General features: G+C 31.6%; 1 protein-coding gene across 3 annotated transcripts in view; it reads left to right on the top strand.

Annotated features, from left to right (window-relative positions):
- LOC117168224 overlaps positions 1 to 18,127 on the top strand; it is a 43,023-nt gene that overhangs the window by 1,997 nt on the left and 22,899 nt on the right. For all 3 annotated transcript variants that reach the window (XM_033353706.1, XM_033353707.1, XM_033353708.1), the window contains exons 2-9: positions 4,086 to 4,191; positions 7,207 to 7,490; positions 7,565 to 9,090; positions 15,276 to 16,509; positions 16,932 to 16,952; positions 17,160 to 17,378; positions 17,584 to 17,767; positions 17,869 to 18,127. In XM_033353706.1, coding sequence (XP_033209597.1) covers positions 7,228 to 7,490; positions 7,565 to 9,090; positions 15,276 to 16,509; positions 16,932 to 16,952; positions 17,160 to 17,378; positions 17,584 to 17,767; positions 17,869 to 18,127 — 3,706 coding nt within the window. In that variant the 5' untranslated portion in view covers positions 4,086 to 4,191; positions 7,207 to 7,227. The remainder of the gene's footprint in view (positions 1 to 4,085; positions 4,192 to 7,206; positions 7,491 to 7,564; positions 9,091 to 15,275; positions 16,510 to 16,931; positions 16,953 to 17,159; positions 17,379 to 17,583; positions 17,768 to 17,868) is intronic.

An 18,127-nucleotide genomic window follows, 5' to 3' on the forward strand; every position in this document is an offset into this window, starting at 1 on the left:
AGTCGGGAGTGGTGCTGACTGAAAACAGATGATTTGGAGCGATTCGCGCGCCATCTGTTGGTCATTCTAAGGACTTATTGAACTACCCTCGTATATTTTTCGTTGAGAATTCATCTATTTTTTTAAATGTAATTACTTGGTTGAAAATTCATGCATTGTGTTATAAATTTAAGTAGCTTGTTAAAGTTAAACTATTTGGTTAAAAATGAACTTTTTTGGTTAAAATTCATATTTCCGGTTTGAAAATGCAACTGTTTTGTAGAAAATTCCTCTTTTTGGATTGAAAATTCAACACTTTAGTCTTAGTGGATATTTTTTTCTTGGTTAACAGTTCAACTTTTCCTTTCGAAATAATTCACCTCTTCTGGTAGAAAGTTAATTTGATTTGGTTGAGGAATCAGTATCTACTTTTTTTTAAATGTAATTACTTGGTTGGAAATATATGCATTGTATTAAGAATTTCATTATTTTGATATATTTTAATGAAAAGTAACTTTTTTGTTCGAAATTAATCTTTTCGATTTGAAAATGTAACTGGTTTGTAGAAAGTTCGTCTTTGAATTTTGACAATTCAACAATTTAGTAGATATTCTTTCTTTCTTTCATGGTTAAAAATTCGACATTTTCCTTTCGAAATTCATTTCGTCCGAAAAAAATGTCATATTTTTTATCAAAAGCAAAACTTTTTGGTTGTAAAATGTGTCCGAAAAATATTTGTTGGATGTAAACTCGATTCTTCTGTTGAAAATTTATATATTTTTTGGAAAATGCAATATTTTTAAGTTTAAATGCTAGCAATTTAACCCGTTTCAAATTGAATCATACAAAAGGTGTTTTGCCCGAAATTTGAAACATTTTACGCCCTGGCACTTACATTTTTTACATGTTTTTTCAGAATCGAGTCTTAAATTTAGACAAATGTTACTGAATAACTGAATATATATAATATATATCTTAGTTATTTTGATTTTTAAATGAAAAAATTAAGGTAATGAAAAAATTAACTTTTTATGTAGCTTGAAGTTACTTTATCTAGTATTTATAACTAGTTAAAATTAAAATTGACGTAACGTATCTTCTTTAACGTAAATTTAACGTAAATTATAAGTAGAAATTAAAATATAGTCGTCTGTTTTTTTTTCGTTTTCATTGTTTATAACAAACGATTCAAAAGGTGAATAATTATAGGATTAAAACGCAGAATTTTCACCATTAAGGTCAGCATGCTTTTATGTGCAGTAGTCTTCAGGTGTCCCAGTTTGATGTCACCTGTCCATTTGTGTAGCTTGCTACCTGTTATGAGCCTAATATGGTCTGTATTGTTTCAGTATGCTTTGCACTTTGGGTTTGAATGAAAACTAGAGCTGAAAAGTTCTCTGAGAGTAACGCAGATTTTTCCAGAACTCTATTTACAATTTTTTTATTGCAATATTCACATTGGGATTAAAGTACAAAAAAACTAGTTTTGTTAAAACGAATTTAAGCTAATTTCGAGTAAATAATAAAAATGATGTTATTAAACAATTTTTAAAATTAAGAAACCTCAATTGTACTGATTTTTAAGCATGTTTTGGAATATTCGGGGATTATGTTTTTTTTATGTAATCCAATCAGTCCAGTGTTGAGTATTCCAATTTTCAGTAGGAAAAATTTTCGTGTCCTTGGCTTCAATAAAGTTTGTTTCTTTATCGCAATATTTCTACAAGACTCCTGACATTAATATTTAATCTTCAATTTTCAAGCCATTGTATTTCCAAGAATCGATTTAATGCTTTACGTTGATATCGATGCTTCGCACAACGTGCAGAATTTTATCTCTCGTAGTAAAGTAGGAGGAATGATAAGAACAGCTGTGATAATTGTTAGTCGTGAGCAAGTTGTGTGTAACTCATTAGAACAGGTAACGTCAATTATCAGTGTCAAGAACGAGCTACAAATCTATTATCTTCGTTTGCACAAATTTGTACCTTTTTCTTCGAGAAAGATTTTTACTTCAAATACCAAGTGAAAACGAAAAAAAAAATGTTTATCTCTCTTTTCTGATTAAAAAATAAATATTATCATCTGATAATGTAATATGATTATCAGTCTTTTGATGCTCTTAAAGGTACATTTTCAATATCCTCATGCACTGATTCCTCCTCCCGACAGTGGTGTACTACTTCCAGTAAAATAGAGTTTACATTTCATTAGAGTTTACATGTTTTATAAAGTTTATTTATATTTATTATTTAGGGAAAAACTCATCGAAAAGTTGCAGGAAATTTTGAATCTTATAGTTGCACTTTTTGTTAAATTTTAATATTTTTTCTTGGAAAAAGAGGGATTATCAAACTTGATGAAGAAAGGGTTTTGAGAAAGTTCCCTTGACAGTTCAATGAAGCAAAAAATGCAAATTTTTGGTATATAGATGATACTCTTTTCTTGTCTGAACCAAGTATTGATTGCAGGAGTCTAGTATACTGTACTCAGGCACATGGGTGGAGGGTTATCCCCAGACAAGGACCACCTCTGTATACACTGTCTTCCACTTAGCTTGTTCTCACTTTTTTCATTTTTCAGTGACTGCTTCCAGAAATCCTAAAGCATCGATAAATTGCAGACATTAAGCCTATAATGATAATAAAAACTGCGATACTATAGACCAATTACCTTCAAAGCTACATATATAAAACTATTCAACCTTCTTTTTAATTGGTCATTTTATCTACGTGCATATTTTATTTATAAAAAATTACGAAAATAAATATATTGGTCATTAGTTCAACGATACAAGTTCTTAAGTGAAGTTCTAAAGGAGTGAACATTCTAAACTAGATTAATTACAGAAAAACATCTTGATTTATCTATTTAACTGAAGGCGCTAGGCTAAGGTCCGAGGAAAGGCTAAATAACCGGTAATGAATCCTTTTACATGTGACTCACAATACCTATACCTTACTCTAATACTCTCAACAAATTCGTAGTTAGCAATAAAAAGTTCAAATATGTATTTTAGAAAGACGCTTCAATGTTGTCAGATTAGTTCGAAATTTAAAACTGGAAGTGGCGACGCTGGATTTTTCTTTGTCTCTTGGTTCTGTTCCTGCAAAAGTACCACAACTTAAGTAACCGATAGAGGGAGGGTGTGGGTGAACTTGAATCTTATCTGTAAATGTATTGAGGTTGAACATTGGATGGACGACTCTTGTTGATAACTGGATTGGACTCAGCCGACGTTGTTGCTGTTTGGCTCCTCAACGTCTGCGACTGAAAACCGAGCCGGAAATCCAGACAAGCGATTCCTCTTGGTATCGGTTGCAAGCAGGGTATAAGTTGTCCCACTGATTCTTTTTTGAGGATGTACGATGAGTAGTGGCTCGTATTTCAATATTGAGACGAAAGACCGAAGATGAGAGATGGCCCAACAATGATTTGAGACGCCGATTTACATTATTTTATCTACTATGGGTGGTTGGAGGTGCCTTCTCTGAAAATAACGTCCAAATGACAAAGATTATACGTGTCGTTTTTTTAGTTCCGTCTGGCTGATTTGTTTTGAATTGCATGCAATTTTCTAGGCGGAACTCCAAGGTTTAGCAGAATTCATGGCTCGCTTATAACTGGTCGCACTTCCGCATTTGGACGTCTCTGACACCCGATTCAGATTTTCCTAGGAGTAGAAAGCTAATTGGGATCAAACACCCTTTGGTATAGATATAAGTGCTTTCGTCTTTTGAATCAATATCAGACTAATTTACATGTTAGTTTGTCCGAAATTATCCGATCATAGCGATGTGGTACCATTAACTAGCCGAGGTGACGCCCTGACAAATACAATATGATTGAAAGACGGTAAATCAATTATAATTTGATTAGGATAAGAAATTTGGATCGTCTCTGAGGAGGCATATCTTTTTACTTCTAACAGGATAAAAATATTCATAAGGTCGGCAAATTCAATGGACTATGGTAATGCTCATTGACCAGAAATTTTCTGATACAAAGGCCCTTTGAGCACAATTTAAAATTCAAGGTCCTCACCAACGAACTGATTTTAATCACGAATTTGATTGTCAATAACCAGTTGTTTCTTTTTTTTCCAGTTTCTTAAATGACTGGTAAGAGAGGAATCCACACTTATGACAATGGGCTGAAGCACTAAAAATTTAAGGGACAATTTGCATCTGAAAGTTCACAAAAGAACCCAGGGTATGTTTTTTGAACAATTTAATCCGTAAGATTACTCTCTAGTTTTCCATGTTTAATATTGCAAAATTTTTGTAAAATGGTTGAAGATAGACTAGGGTGGTCCATAAATAATAGCAAAAGCAAAAAATTCAAAAAATAGTGCTCTCTAAAATTTTGGTCCTTTAGAAGAAAAAATAACATAGTATAAATTTAAGCTTAATATCCTTATTTTCGACTTAAAAAAAAAACTTCAAAGAGATTATATTCTTAAATTTTTACCGCGAATTCATCGGTAAAATTATATTTTCAGAAGAATTAATATTGATGGGTGTTTTCTTAATAATATGATTTTTTATACATTTATATATAAATTTATATAATTATTAATTCTCTGATCATTATTATCTATATTCATTTTCGTTTTTTATATTTATACATATTTCTTTTCAATAAACGGAACGAAGATTTCGCGAGCAGCGTCAATTTTTTTATTTTTTGGACCACCTTAGTATAGAAAGACGTCACGTAATAGCAGAATAGAATGTATTACATTGTATCCACCTATTAGAATTGTCACGAACAAAATAGTATATCGACGTAACAATGTCGGTCTATTTGCGTATTCGGGATAATACTCTTCACGACATCCTGTTTTCCTATGAAATTGTCGCAAATGCTTTTAAAGTATACTGTTTTTCGAAATATGTTTTTTGCAGAGTGGCGACCATCTGGAAAATTACCCTTTTGCATTTTGTTTGTATTTTTAATATTTTCGATAAACAACTTACTGCAAAATTGTGCTTGTATCTACTTTTCTGCTCATTGTAGGATCACTTTTCTTCCTCATTAAGCAAATATATGAGTGGCTTCCTTAAATTGGAAATATGTATGTAATAATTAAATAATGTTCAAATTAACGATTAATTCCAACAATATTGCATCTTAAGACAATTTTATACATTTATGTTCCGGGAATATTTTTTCTAAATACATTAACGTGAGCTTGTAAAATTCTTAGGAGTTATTTTAAGTCAATCGATTCGTATTTACACGATTATTATTTCTTATTCATAGGTACATTAAACTTAAATTATGAAAATTGAAAGTTATAGCTAAAAATAGATTTTAATAAAATTATGAAAGTGCAAAAAAAATGTTAAGCTTAATATTTAAAAAATTCTTCTATCTGTTTTGAGATATAAACAGAGACGTCCAGCCATTTTGTTAACACATCATATATATATAAAATATGTTTTAGTTGGAATGCAGTTAAATGAACCTATTTTTAGAAATTAGAAATCGTCACTCCTACTAAACTTCCTCTTTAAAGAAGCAAAAAAATCGCTTAATGGTGAGATTGTACTGAAATACGACAAATTGAAATAATAATTAACTTTCATATTGCTAAACATTATATTACTTTTTTGCGTAAACTTGAATGGGATCCAAAAAATGAAGAATTTTTGTATTTATGTCTTGCACGGTGTCTACCCTACCTGGAATTTCAAGGGAATTTTTGTATACTTGGAAACACATAGAAATGATAGGATTTTATTTTTTGAAGTCAGAGAATTTTTTCCAGAGCATGCAATTTTTTTAATTGCAATATAAAATTGAATTACAATCATTCTTCATTTGTAAATGTAGCTTTATATCACTGTGTTCAACTATTATTGGACTTTTCGTTTTTTGTTGGAAATTAATTTTTTTAACTGAAAATTTAACTATTCTATTTATATTTGAAATTTGATCTTTTATTTTGTTAAAAATTCACTCATTTCGGTAGAAAATTAATCTTCCCATTTTTTCTCTCTCTCTTCACTGAAAAATATTTTTTCGTTGAAAAGTTTTTGTTGTTGTTTTTGATTAAAAATTTTAAGTATTTCAGGTTAAAATATCAACTATTACATTTTCCGTGGAGAAATTGATCTTTTTTATAATGAGCATTTAATTACTTGGTTGAATGTTACACTTTTTTAAAATCGTCTCTTTGGTTGATAAATGACTTCTTTTCTGGAAAATCTGTTTTTTCATTGCCTGAAATTTAATTTTTTACTAAAAATATAGACAATTCCAGTTGAAGCTTGAACTATTTTGTTGAATTTTTTTTCGGTTGAAAATGAGTTTTTAGAATTGAAAATGTAACTATTCCAGTTAAATATTCAATATTTTTAGCTAAAAATTCGTCTCTTTGGTTGAACATTTATTTTTTAAATACAAATTTAAGTGTTCAAATTTAAGTATTCAACTTTTGTTTGAAAAATGATCTTTTTTAGTTGAAAATGTAGAAAATTCGTCTTTTTTGTAAAAATTAATCTTTTTAGTTGAGAATGCAGCATTTTGGTTTACAATTCAGCTCTTCGAGTTGAAGAATCATAGTTTTAGTTGAAACTAGACTAGCCATGCAGGCACTTTTTTTAAACAGAAATTGTAACTATTTCAATTAAATATTCTATCGTTTTATAGGAAATTCATCTCTTTGTTCTAACTTTGATTTTATGAGTGAAAATTCAACTATTCAATTTTTGGTACACAATTTATCTTTTTTAGTTAAAAATTCACCTATTTTGTTAAATATGCATGTATTTTTTTTTTAAATCGTCTTTTTTGGTTAAAAATTAGTCTTCTTCTTTGAAATTTCACCTTTAAGGTCGAAAATTCATGTATTTTGTTGAAAAATTGTATTTTTTGGTAGAAAATTATTCTTTTTGATTGAAAATTCAACTATTTGCTTAAAAATTCATTCATCTATCCGGTTGAAAATGCAATATTTTTACATGAAAAGTTCGGAATTTGAAGCGGTTAAAATTAAATTTACTGTAGTAGCGTCGACATTAATTTGACTTAATATGCAATGAATTTGAAGTATTAGAAGATAAAATTAAAGACCGGACATTTTTCCAAAATTTTGGTGGCCATCCTGATTTTAAAAAGCCCAAGACCTTTTCATGTGCTGTTAGTAGTTTAAGTTGGTGTCACTAGAACTAACTATTAAAAGTCCTAAAGTTGTCAAGTGTGTAATTACTATAATTACAGTGCATCCTGGGGAAGTCTAAGATGGCTACAGTGGACGACAAGAAACGTGTGGGCGGTACGAAAGTGTCCGCAATTGCAAACATCTTTCAGTCAAAGCCACAGTCGGAAAATTTTAGCCACAGACCAACTGCAATTCATACGGATGGTTTTAAAGAACCGCCTTCCCCCCTCAAAGACTCTCCTACACAAGTTACTGTCGTAAGGACCGAAAGTCACGTTGCCCGTTTCAACAATGCTCGAGCACTTTTCGAGAAACTCGGCGAGGAGAATAAATCGAATCGACCGTAAATATTTTAAATGATTTTTGAAAAATTCCTTGTTAAAGTGCTTTTGAACATTAATTTAACTTAATTTTCAGGGCGGATCGAATCACAAAGCCGACAAACTTGCATGGTCTGCGTTCGAGATCAAGTTCAGCAAATTCCGGATCGGGTTGCACATCACCAGCTCGATCTCCTCGTCCCCGCTCACCTTCCCCTCCAGGAACGAGGGATCATTTAAGTAACTGGAGTGCCAGCGTCCCAGCACTAAATGCCGAACGACATTTCGAAAACGGACACTCACACGCCGCTGACAGTATTACTGATAGATTAAGGCCCCGCGTATGCTTCGGGAAATTCGACAAGCACAGTGGCAAGGAAAATCGACTGGACGAGCGACCAGAAAAGCCTGAGAAGCCTGAGCGGAGATTGAACTCGAAGGAGTTGATCGAGAAGCAGAAGAACTGGACGAGTCACTTCTCGAAAACAAGACCCAGTAGATACAACTCCGATCCGAATCACTCCGTGGTTCAGAAGTCGCTAAATCAAAATTTGTACAGGGTCGAGGATTCACAATTACAAAAAACAAACAATCAGGGCAAAGAGTCAAAGCGGTCGAGTGAAGTTTTCTGTGTTCCCGCGACTAGGTCAGCTAGCTTCTGCTCCATTAGGCCTTCGCCTTCAACTTCTCCGCCTCCGCCTCTTCCGCCAACTAGAAATTCATCAACTGGTAATTCAAGAAAAGAAAGACCTATCAGCATAGGATCCAGTCCCACGACTCCTGATTACGCGAGTCCAGAATACGCCACGATTGCCAAATTCAACGATTCCTCGCCCACGATACCCGAATATGCAGAGATTCAGAAAAATGTGGGAGAGCCGAACAAGAACGAGGAGCATGAAAAGGACTTTCAAAATCAAAATGACGATGGGATGCCGGAGTACGCGGTTGTGCAGAAAGACAAGACAAAAAATACAGCGAAACAAGCGGAAAAGAATAATTCGGAAATTAATTTAGAGTCAGCAAAGAATGAGCAGGATTCGGAGGCTAGCGTGCATTCCAAGAGTATTAGAAATGCCGCTAGTCCGGAAATTGTGACACCGGTCAAAGGGTTTGTTTCCTCCAATGAGAGGATTGGTAACGCCAGTCCAACTCGAAGTGCTTCCATGGATAATGTAATATCCAGTGGCTCGGAGAACAAAGCGATAAAAGACGATTATTTGGACATTCCTGAATATTCTAATTATCCGAATAATGTGTCGAGGTCACCGCCAAAGACTTCAGAGTGGAAGAATGAATGGATCGCGAAGAATGAAGAGATTTTGAAGAGTGTGACAAATTCGACTTCGTCTAAGGAAGCTTCTGATGAGGAATTTAATAATGAAGTATTTAGGACGGATTCGAGACCTGATTGGGCGAAACCTTGTATTGATACGGTTAAAAGAAAGGATAGTATTGTTGCGGAAGTGAAGAGGGAGAGAGTCAGGTCACCGGAGGGTGAATTGAGACCTCCTTCGAGGAATACTGATAGTGCTTCATCGAGTATGAGTTCTCCTAGTTCACCTTCGAAGGACAGCAAGGAGGAGAAAGCTGAGAAGGAAATGTCCGAGAAAACTCAAACTGGTGAGTATTGTTTCTTATTATCTAAGCAGAAGAAAGTGATTATTTTACTTTTGAGACGATGAATTTTATTTTGAATTGTGTTTTTTGTTGTTAGTAAGTATGGATTTTAAAAGATAGTGCTTCTTAAATGCTTATTGGTCATTTGAAAATTCGAATAACTCATTTACAGCCTGCTCTATAATGTTTTTAAGGCAAATCTTGTTGAAATCTGGTGTTCAATCAAAAGTTAAGTGGTTAAGCTCCTAGAGAATTAAAAAAATATATATACTTTATTTCCAAACGCCTGCATTAAATTTTTTTTAGTAGCAAAGCAGAAACATTGTGTAAATTTGAAAGCTTTAGATATGAAATTGTTGATGTTTTAAATGATTTTTATTTCTACCGATAAAAAAAAAATTGGTTAAGATCTAGTTAATATCTATTGGGTATGGTTAAACTGCGATATGTTACCTGCTGAAAAAAATCCGAACTAGAAAGAATAGGTACGATTTTAAAGTTGTACATTAATTTTTGCATAAAAGTTTTTCAACGATTTTTGTTGTGGAGTTTAAAGTATTTGTTGGATACTAAAAGAAAGTCTATCGGAAACAAAAGGGTACAGATAGAGTTTACTTCTTATAAGATGAAGAAACATATTTTTTACAGAAATATCTGTACAACTGTGATTTCCATACTTTTTAAAAATAAATTTTTAGTTGATCAACTGTGAATATAAATTAACAATGATTTTTAAAATTAAACTGTTCTTTAAGGTTTAAAAAGAGAATAATAATTAATTTTACAAGACGATTCGAAATCAGTTCCCAATCCCGATTGAAATTTTATAAACTATTTTCACTTTAAAAATAACTTCTAAATAATATATTCATAAATAAAGGGTTTTATTAAATTTCAAGTATTATTTTAGTCTAAAATATTCCATTTTTAAACCATTCAATTTGAAATTTTTTAATTAAGAAAAATAAGAGTTACTAAATACTTAGAAATCTCTGACTGTTTATTTAAAATCAGTAATTCTAGTTAAATATTAAAAACTAAATTTTTAACGTTACATTTTAATTGATCTGTTAAAAAAAAAAATTTAATTTTCAAGTCAAATTTTTGAACTTCGATGTATAAATAACAATAACATATTATTCTTAAAAAATGCAAGGAAGTTGAAGAAATATTTAGAAGTTTTGAAAAAATTCAAATTCAATTTAAAACTTGAAATTATTTGAAATAATTCAAACAAAGTGTGTACGTTACCGCCAAACTATAGATTTTGGCAGATTTCGAACTAAATTTTTAAAGATTTTTATGAATTTGAAATGGCTTCAGAAGAATAAAAATATTTTCTATAAAAATTCATGTTTTTTTTAAGATAATTTTGAGTAATTATTCAAAAAGATTTAGAAAGATTTACAAAATTATCAAAAATGAATGTGAAATATTTTAAGGGAATTTGTTTAATTTGGCAGCATTTAAAAAGAAATTTATAAAAAATTGGATTCATTTCAAAGCATATTTAGAAGTTCTGAAATAATTTCAAAAATAATACAAAAATTTAGAAAAAAATGTAAACAACATGCAGATATTTCAAGATTTTCAAATAAAATTTGGAAGCATTTTAAAAGTTTTTTAACCATTTAAAATGTAAATAATTTAACTTTTGATTTAAGAAGTGTTCAGTTTATAAAACAATGTAATCGTTCAATTTCTAATGTTTCTGGCTTAAAATTGCTTTAAATGATATAATTTTGAAAAGCAATTTAATTAATTGATTGATTCTTCAATTTAGACTTTAGAGTATTGAAAATGATAGCGTGAAATTATATATTTAGAACTGAATCTAAATCTTTAACTCTACAATTTATAAAACTAAAGAAATTTAGCTTGCAGTTTAACTGCATTTAATTAAAAATTGTTCAGTTTAAAAGTGTTAGTATCTTCCATTTTATACGTGTAAATTATTTTAAAAGTTTGAAATTCGCAACAGTTCCACTTTGAGTGCTTTCATTTGCATCTCAGTTTTTATTAATTCAAATGGAAAAATAGTTAGCTTTAGATTTCGATTTTTTTAATTTTATTGACCGTGAAAAATGTTTGCGAACCGGGAAATGACTGGAAATTTTTTTCTTGGATTAAAACGGCCACCCTAAATCGTCTATTATTCGTATTCTTCGCATAATCTGGATAAAATTTGTCGCTACATATATTAATTAAAGTTTATTTAAACTTAAATTTATTGAAACTTACATGAAATAGTGAAATATTTTTTTTTTTAATCTATTTAACGAAAATGTGTTTTTTCACTGTGTAATATGCAAATTCTATCCAAAACTGTTTATTTTTTATGAAGATTTGTTTGTAGTATTCAATCATTGTTTTATACTTCACAAAACTATCGTAAAAACACTTTTATGCAACAATTAATGTACAACTTTGAAATTGTACCTACTCTTTCTAGTTCCAGTTTTGGGCACCAGGTGGCGAAATGGTAGACAATATTAATGGCCTCACAGACCGACCCCTATATCCCCTATTGTACCATATATTCAGTTAAGGTGCTTAAAGCACCCTATTTTCAAGATTTGGTTCCTATTTGCAGCCCATAATGTAACTTTACAAAATTTATTTTAAAAATCAAAGCTGCCAAGAGTCAGGAATTTTGAAAAAAGTAGAAAATCAAAAAAGTTCTTTAAGAAGTAACTGCGAAAAATAATCGGGACTGTCACATAGTTACTATCAGTTAATTTTTTCACAAATCACTTTTCAGTCACCTTTTTACGTGAAAAGATCCTATTGTTTACTTTTATTTCAATAAATTTACTAATGGGGTTAATATTCAATTCAGGTATATCCCTTTTTCTGAATTGTCTGAATTTTTTTGAAATATTTCATGGTATTTTGAAAGATTCCGAAAAATCTTTAATAGATTTCAATAGTTTGAAGAGATATTTAAGATTTTAGGGTATTTTAAAAACTTCTAAGGCATTTTCAGGATCTTTTAATTTGAAATATTTTCGGGAATTTTAAAAGATTCCAAGGAATTATTAAATAATTTCAATGATTTAAAGGGATTTCAAAGCTTTTGAAATATTTTAGGATATTGAATTTTCTCGAATTTTGGAAGATATGGAGCGATGTTACAGGACCTATAAGGTTTTCAAATATTTTACGGGATTTGATCATGTTTACGAGGATTTCAATGGTTTTAGGGGATTTTAAAGCTCTCAATGTACTTGAATACATACATTTCTCAGTATTTCAGGTAATATCATTGTAGAATTTTATGGAATTTTATGATATTTTAGGGTATTCCAAAGAATTTAATCACGAGAAGAGAGGTATTTTGTAGGTTTTGGAATTCTTTTGAATTTTTTAAAGTCACTTGGATTCTTCTGAATTTACTCAATTCTACTTAATTCAATAGATTTAAAAAAAATTTTTAAGTTTTTATTTATTCGATTATGAGGATTAAGTGATAAAATTATCAAAGAGTTTGAAATATTTCAAGGTATTTTCTGCAAATTCCTTGACCTTTTCATAAGCTTCAAAAAATTGCAAGGGATTTCAAAAGATTTTTAAGAATTTGAAATATTTTAGTTTATTTGAAAAGTTTACAAAGAAATTTGTAATTGATTTGAGTAATTCAATGCGATTTTCAACTAATTTGAAATATGTTAGGGTATTTTAAAAGATTCGCAGGCATTTTCTAGAGTTTAAACAATTTCAAGCGATTTTTAAACATTTTAATCATTTCAAGGGATTTTAAAAAAATCTACGTAGTTTTAAAGAATTTTCTAGAATTACGGTAGATATAGGAAGGATTTTACAAGACGTCAACTTTTTAAGACATTTCAAAATATTCTAAGGGATTTTAAAAGTTCAATAAACTATTTTAATTAATTTTTCAGGATTCCTGGATGCCATTAAAATATTATATCATCCTGTGAAAGTTATGTCCTGTAAAATCCATCTACATCATCCAACATTATAAAAAACCGCATGCAAATTTTGTTTAAATCCTTAAAATTATTATAACCCTTCGAAATCTTTTGGAATTTTTTAAAGCTCTAGAAAATTCCTGGGACTCTTTTAAAATATCCAAAATCATTTAAAACCCTTTGAAATTCCATTGAATTACTCAAGTCAATAATAAAATTTCTTTGTAATCTTTTAAAATAATCTAAAATTTAAAAAACTTTTGAAATCTCTTGAAATTTTTTGAAGCTCATGAAAAAGCCAAGGAATTTTAAAACATAATTTGAAATATTTCAAATCCTCTGATCATTTTATCACTTGATCCTCAGGATTTAAAAAACCCATCGAAATCCTTTTCAAATATATTTTCAATTTATTTTGAATTCGCCCTGAATTCTTTTAAATTCTTTTGAATTCTTCGAAATTCCCTAAATTATACTCAACTCAATGGACTTTTAAAAACTTTTTGTTTAATTCATCTTGAAGTCTTTAAAACTCACCTTCAATTCTTAGGCAAATCTTTTTAATTCTCTTTAATTTTTCTAAACTCATTCCGATCTTACTCAGTTCAATGCATTTTTTCATATGTTTGAATTATTTTCAATTCATGCGATTGCTTTTTAAATTCAGTTAGAAATTAGTAGGGGTTTAAAGATTTTAAGAGATTTTAAATTATTTTGTTTAATTCACCCTGCATTCTTTTTAATTCTTTGGAATTCTCTTGCATTTTTGAATTCACTGTAATTCTTCTAAATTAACTCATTTTTCCTTAATTCAACTGATTTTTTTTTTAATTTTTAAAAGTTTTTATTTAATTGATCCTGAAATCTTTGAACCTCACTTTTATTTTTTAGACATTTCATGAAATTCTTTTGAATTCCCTTCAATTTTTCTAAGCTCATTTCAAAGTTACTGAATTCAATTAAATTTTTACATATTTTAAAATTGTTTCCAATTCATTTGAATTTTTTAAATTTACTTTGAATTTGTATGAACTTCATCAAATTCTTCTCGTTTACCTTAAATTCTTCTGAATTCATTCAATTTTTACCGAAATCAATGACATTTTTTGTACTACAATTTTTTTTTAATTCGTTCCTGTTTTTATCCCATAGGGTCTGTGCGACCTGATATTGTTTTAATTTCCCTGTTAATCAGCAGTCTTTACTAACGTGTCCTTTATGAATGACGCCCACACGGTTGTTTAAAAATAACACTTGCTGCTTAAAATAGCAGAGGGCTTTTCACCCACTCTAAGTGGACTTATTGTAATCAGCCATGGTGGGTATCTTACCCACACACTCAAAGTGGAAGTCTGCCAAAATAGCAAAAAGTAAAAGTATAGCGCCTAAGCCCCTACTCGACTTCGTCCTCCTCCACCGCCTCTTTCCGATTTCAACCTTCTCCGCCTACCATACGGCGACGGCATTATTTATAGAAATCAGTATGAACTCCGTTTGGCATCTGTCTGCTTGTACCTAAATTCACTTATATCGTCAATGTGCTTCGGTAGTTCATAAATTATCTACTAATCCTGAAAAACAAGTTCAATTCAACTGTTAATTGAAACCTAATACTGACGAGTGAATAGACAAATATTTTTTTATTTTACAAGTCTTTAATGGTGCTTTCAAGATATAAATAAATTCAATGTCCCCAGAAGATACCTCCTGCAGATTTCTTTCAATCTTAACTTTTAGTGCAGTGTTCCATCGAGGAAAATAAAACATGAACTATTATTAGTTATTCCTATTATTTTCTTATATTTTTGTATTATTAATTACTTGTTTACTGTGATAGAAACTATTGACACACGATTTGTTTATATGCATCTCTGATGTTTTTGAAATGTTTGTATAATTAAAAAACAGAAAAACATATTTTTATTAGTGCTATGTGTCTCCGTCTACTCTGCATCGATTGTCGAGGTATATAAAATTTTTTTGTCATCAGTTTTCAAAATTTATCCACTACGCAATGATTCGCTAAAAATATCCTCTATTTAGAAGAACTTTTGAGAATAAGATTCCCTCAACATGATTTTGTATCAAAGTTATGCATTCTTTCTTATTTTCTTTTAAAATTCTTATATTAATTAGTTTGTTTAAACTTTTGTGGTGATATGTTACGTTTAATATTTTTAAGTCATTAATAGTTCTATTTAAAACCGGATTCTCGCTCGATACTCGAATATAGTAAGCTTTCTTCTTCAATTCCAGGGCGAAGCAGTTATGACTTGGAGACAGAGGAACCGGAAAAGCCGACAAGCTACACCGAGAGGATTTTGGAGAAAGACGAAAATGCAGAAAAGGAGTCGAAATTCAGTGAAACGGATACTGCAACTGTCATCAGGCGATCGCACGTTCGAGTTGAGTTACCTGCTGCTGGGTTAGGTCATCGACCACCCTCAGTCATCAGTTCGGATCAGGAATACCCAACTCTGGAACATAAAGAAATTCCCGTGCCATTGCCCTACGTGAAACGAATCCAGCAAACACAGGAACAAGCTAAAAGCAAGTCCCTTGCTAACGTCGAAAACAAGACCAATCTCGATACCAAGTCTTCTTTCACGGATCAGAACTCGACAAAAGTTCCCCAGGATGGCCTCTACAGGTTCCAGCAGGCAACAGTGACGAATTCTATATTGAAAGAAAGCCAAGCTTTCTCTCTAGAAAACAATACTTTCCAAGCTGAAGTGTCGAAAGAGAAACAGGCCATTGATCTCCAGTGTCAGAAGACAGTTTCCAATGCTAAGAACGATCAAATAAAGGTTTCGGTTCGGGAGAAACTCGCGAAAAACAAGGAAGAAGTTTCTGGCAAACGAGCTAGTTTCACGGATCTCGAAAACAAGGCGGATTATTTAGATAAATCTAATACAAGTACAAATCAGTATTCTAATAATGCTACTAATCAGGGCAGTAATTTATATAAGGAATCCAGTAATGAAGAGAAGGATGTGTGTGATAAGCATTCGACGTTAGACCTTTTGTCTATAAACAACGTGGAAATTGAGAGAGCAAGTGAAGTGACTGAACAGATTGCAAAGACAGATAAATTAAATTCTTCCATCTCTGTCGGGTTTGATAAAGAACTGGAAGAATCGGTGCAAACGACCTGGGAACAGGAGAAACAGAAGGCAGAACTGGCGAAATTAAGACAGACGGAGAATAATTTAACTCCGGGTAATGTTCTTGGGGATAAAACGCATGTTAAGATAGCTTCTCCTTTGAAAAAGGATTTGTTGGAGGATCAAAAAGTGTCTGATAATAGTTTGATTGAAGACAGTGACTCCAGCGATGCCAAAACTGTTACGAATTTAGAGAGCTTGCCCTCGTTGGAGACTCCAAATTTTAATGGACCTGTAGAGACTGTTAAGTTAACTACGAGTCAGGTTGTTCTTATGACTCCGGACACGATGACACCTGATGAGGCGGAGAATCTTTTAAGCTCTCGGTAAGAATATTTTCTTTGATTAATTTCTTAATAATGTCGAGCATTCTTTCAAGAGAAATGAGTTCAGTTTTAAACTTGTCTATTTATCACGATGGATTGATCACTCTTGAAATCGTGTGCATAAAGCTTCTAGAAATGTTTTCAAATCTTTGAAATCTTGTGTGCACTCAAAAGTTGTCAACCCCTCGATTGATCATAAAGAGAAATGGCATGTCATGCTTCGCAGTGCGAGGTGGATGAAATTGGAAAGCTAATTTCGTTTCTTAATTTTGCAAATGCTCTTCAGTATCTCAAGCTTTTGGATTGAATGTTGCAGTTGATAAAATTAAGGGGGCTGATATAATTTCTTTTATTATACCAGTTTTTTGTTTGCATTCAATTATATATGTGCCTGGCAACAACAACTCTCTGGGATCTTACAGAATTTTGGAGAAGAAAATCAGGTGAGTAAATTTGGTAGATTAACATATGAATATAAAAAAAGTGCAGGGTTGCTACAGATTCTGTAAAATTTAAAAATAATTCGTTGATTAACCTGTCAAATCCAGTAATTTGGAATTCTGTAACAACCCTGAAGTCTCACTCGTCGAAATGACGGTAAGTGAAAAACAAAAAAATGGAATCAGTCAAAATTGTGAATGATGAAATAGACAAGGATCGGCGCTGCTGTCAGATGAGGAAGCTCAAGAAATTGCCAGGTTATTGTCACCTACAAGTGCCAACGGACTTGTAACTGAAGATAAACCAGAGGATCAAGAAGCAGAGAGTAGTAAAGACAAAGAGGACCAGGATAACGCTCCGGATTGGCTTTCGGATGTTCTATCAGCCCAAGACTCCAGTCAAGTCAACAGTACCACTCAGGATTATAGGTGAATTGCTGTTGCTTTGTTTAGCTTAATTGATATTGCATTATTTAGGGCAAGTTGGGTGTTAACGAATGTCGCTTCTTCTGCTCCTTTAAGTTGCTCTTTCTGTTCAAATACCAAGACTTGTAGGAACAGAGGAATGGGCCCAGGATTTTCCTTCAATCTAAAATTAAAAACTGAATTCCTCATAACTTTTCCCCAATTTCAGTTTATCACACAGATCACGCAGCGATTTAACAATCGACTCGTTGACTGAAAGTCAAATAGGATCAGTAACTGGTAGCGAAAGTGGATTACTCGGATCTGTCAGCAGTTTGAATGATACCCAAGAAACTAATGACGACACCGAGACAGAACAGCAGGACGACTATACTCCCGTTCCTGGAAAAATCGTAATTTAATTTTCTAATTATTTAGATTTAGAAAAGCTTGACAGTGCATTGAAAAGTTTCTAAGTTGTACTAAAAATGCCTGTATTTTATTTTATTTTTAGATTCTTGTGGAAAATGGCGTGCACTACTTTGAAGATGGCCACTTCTGGATGGAAGTCGCGGGTCTTCGAGAATCAGAGGACGAAGATGAAGAAATGCCAGAGCCAGTACTGGTTAAGAAATCGGGGAAAATCACTTTCGACACGGGACCAATGCGCGTTTATTCTACACATTCAGTTAACGATTATGATCGTCGTAATGAAGATGTTGATCCCGTCGCGGCGAGTGCTGAGTATGAACTTGAAAAACGCGTGGAAAAAA

The sequence above is a fragment of the Belonocnema kinseyi genome, chromosome 2 (assembly GCF_010883055.1).
Source record: "Belonocnema kinseyi isolate 2016_QV_RU_SX_M_011 chromosome 2, B_treatae_v1, whole genome shotgun sequence".
NCBI classification, from domain to species: domain Eukaryota; kingdom Metazoa; phylum Arthropoda; class Insecta; order Hymenoptera; family Cynipidae; genus Belonocnema; species Belonocnema kinseyi.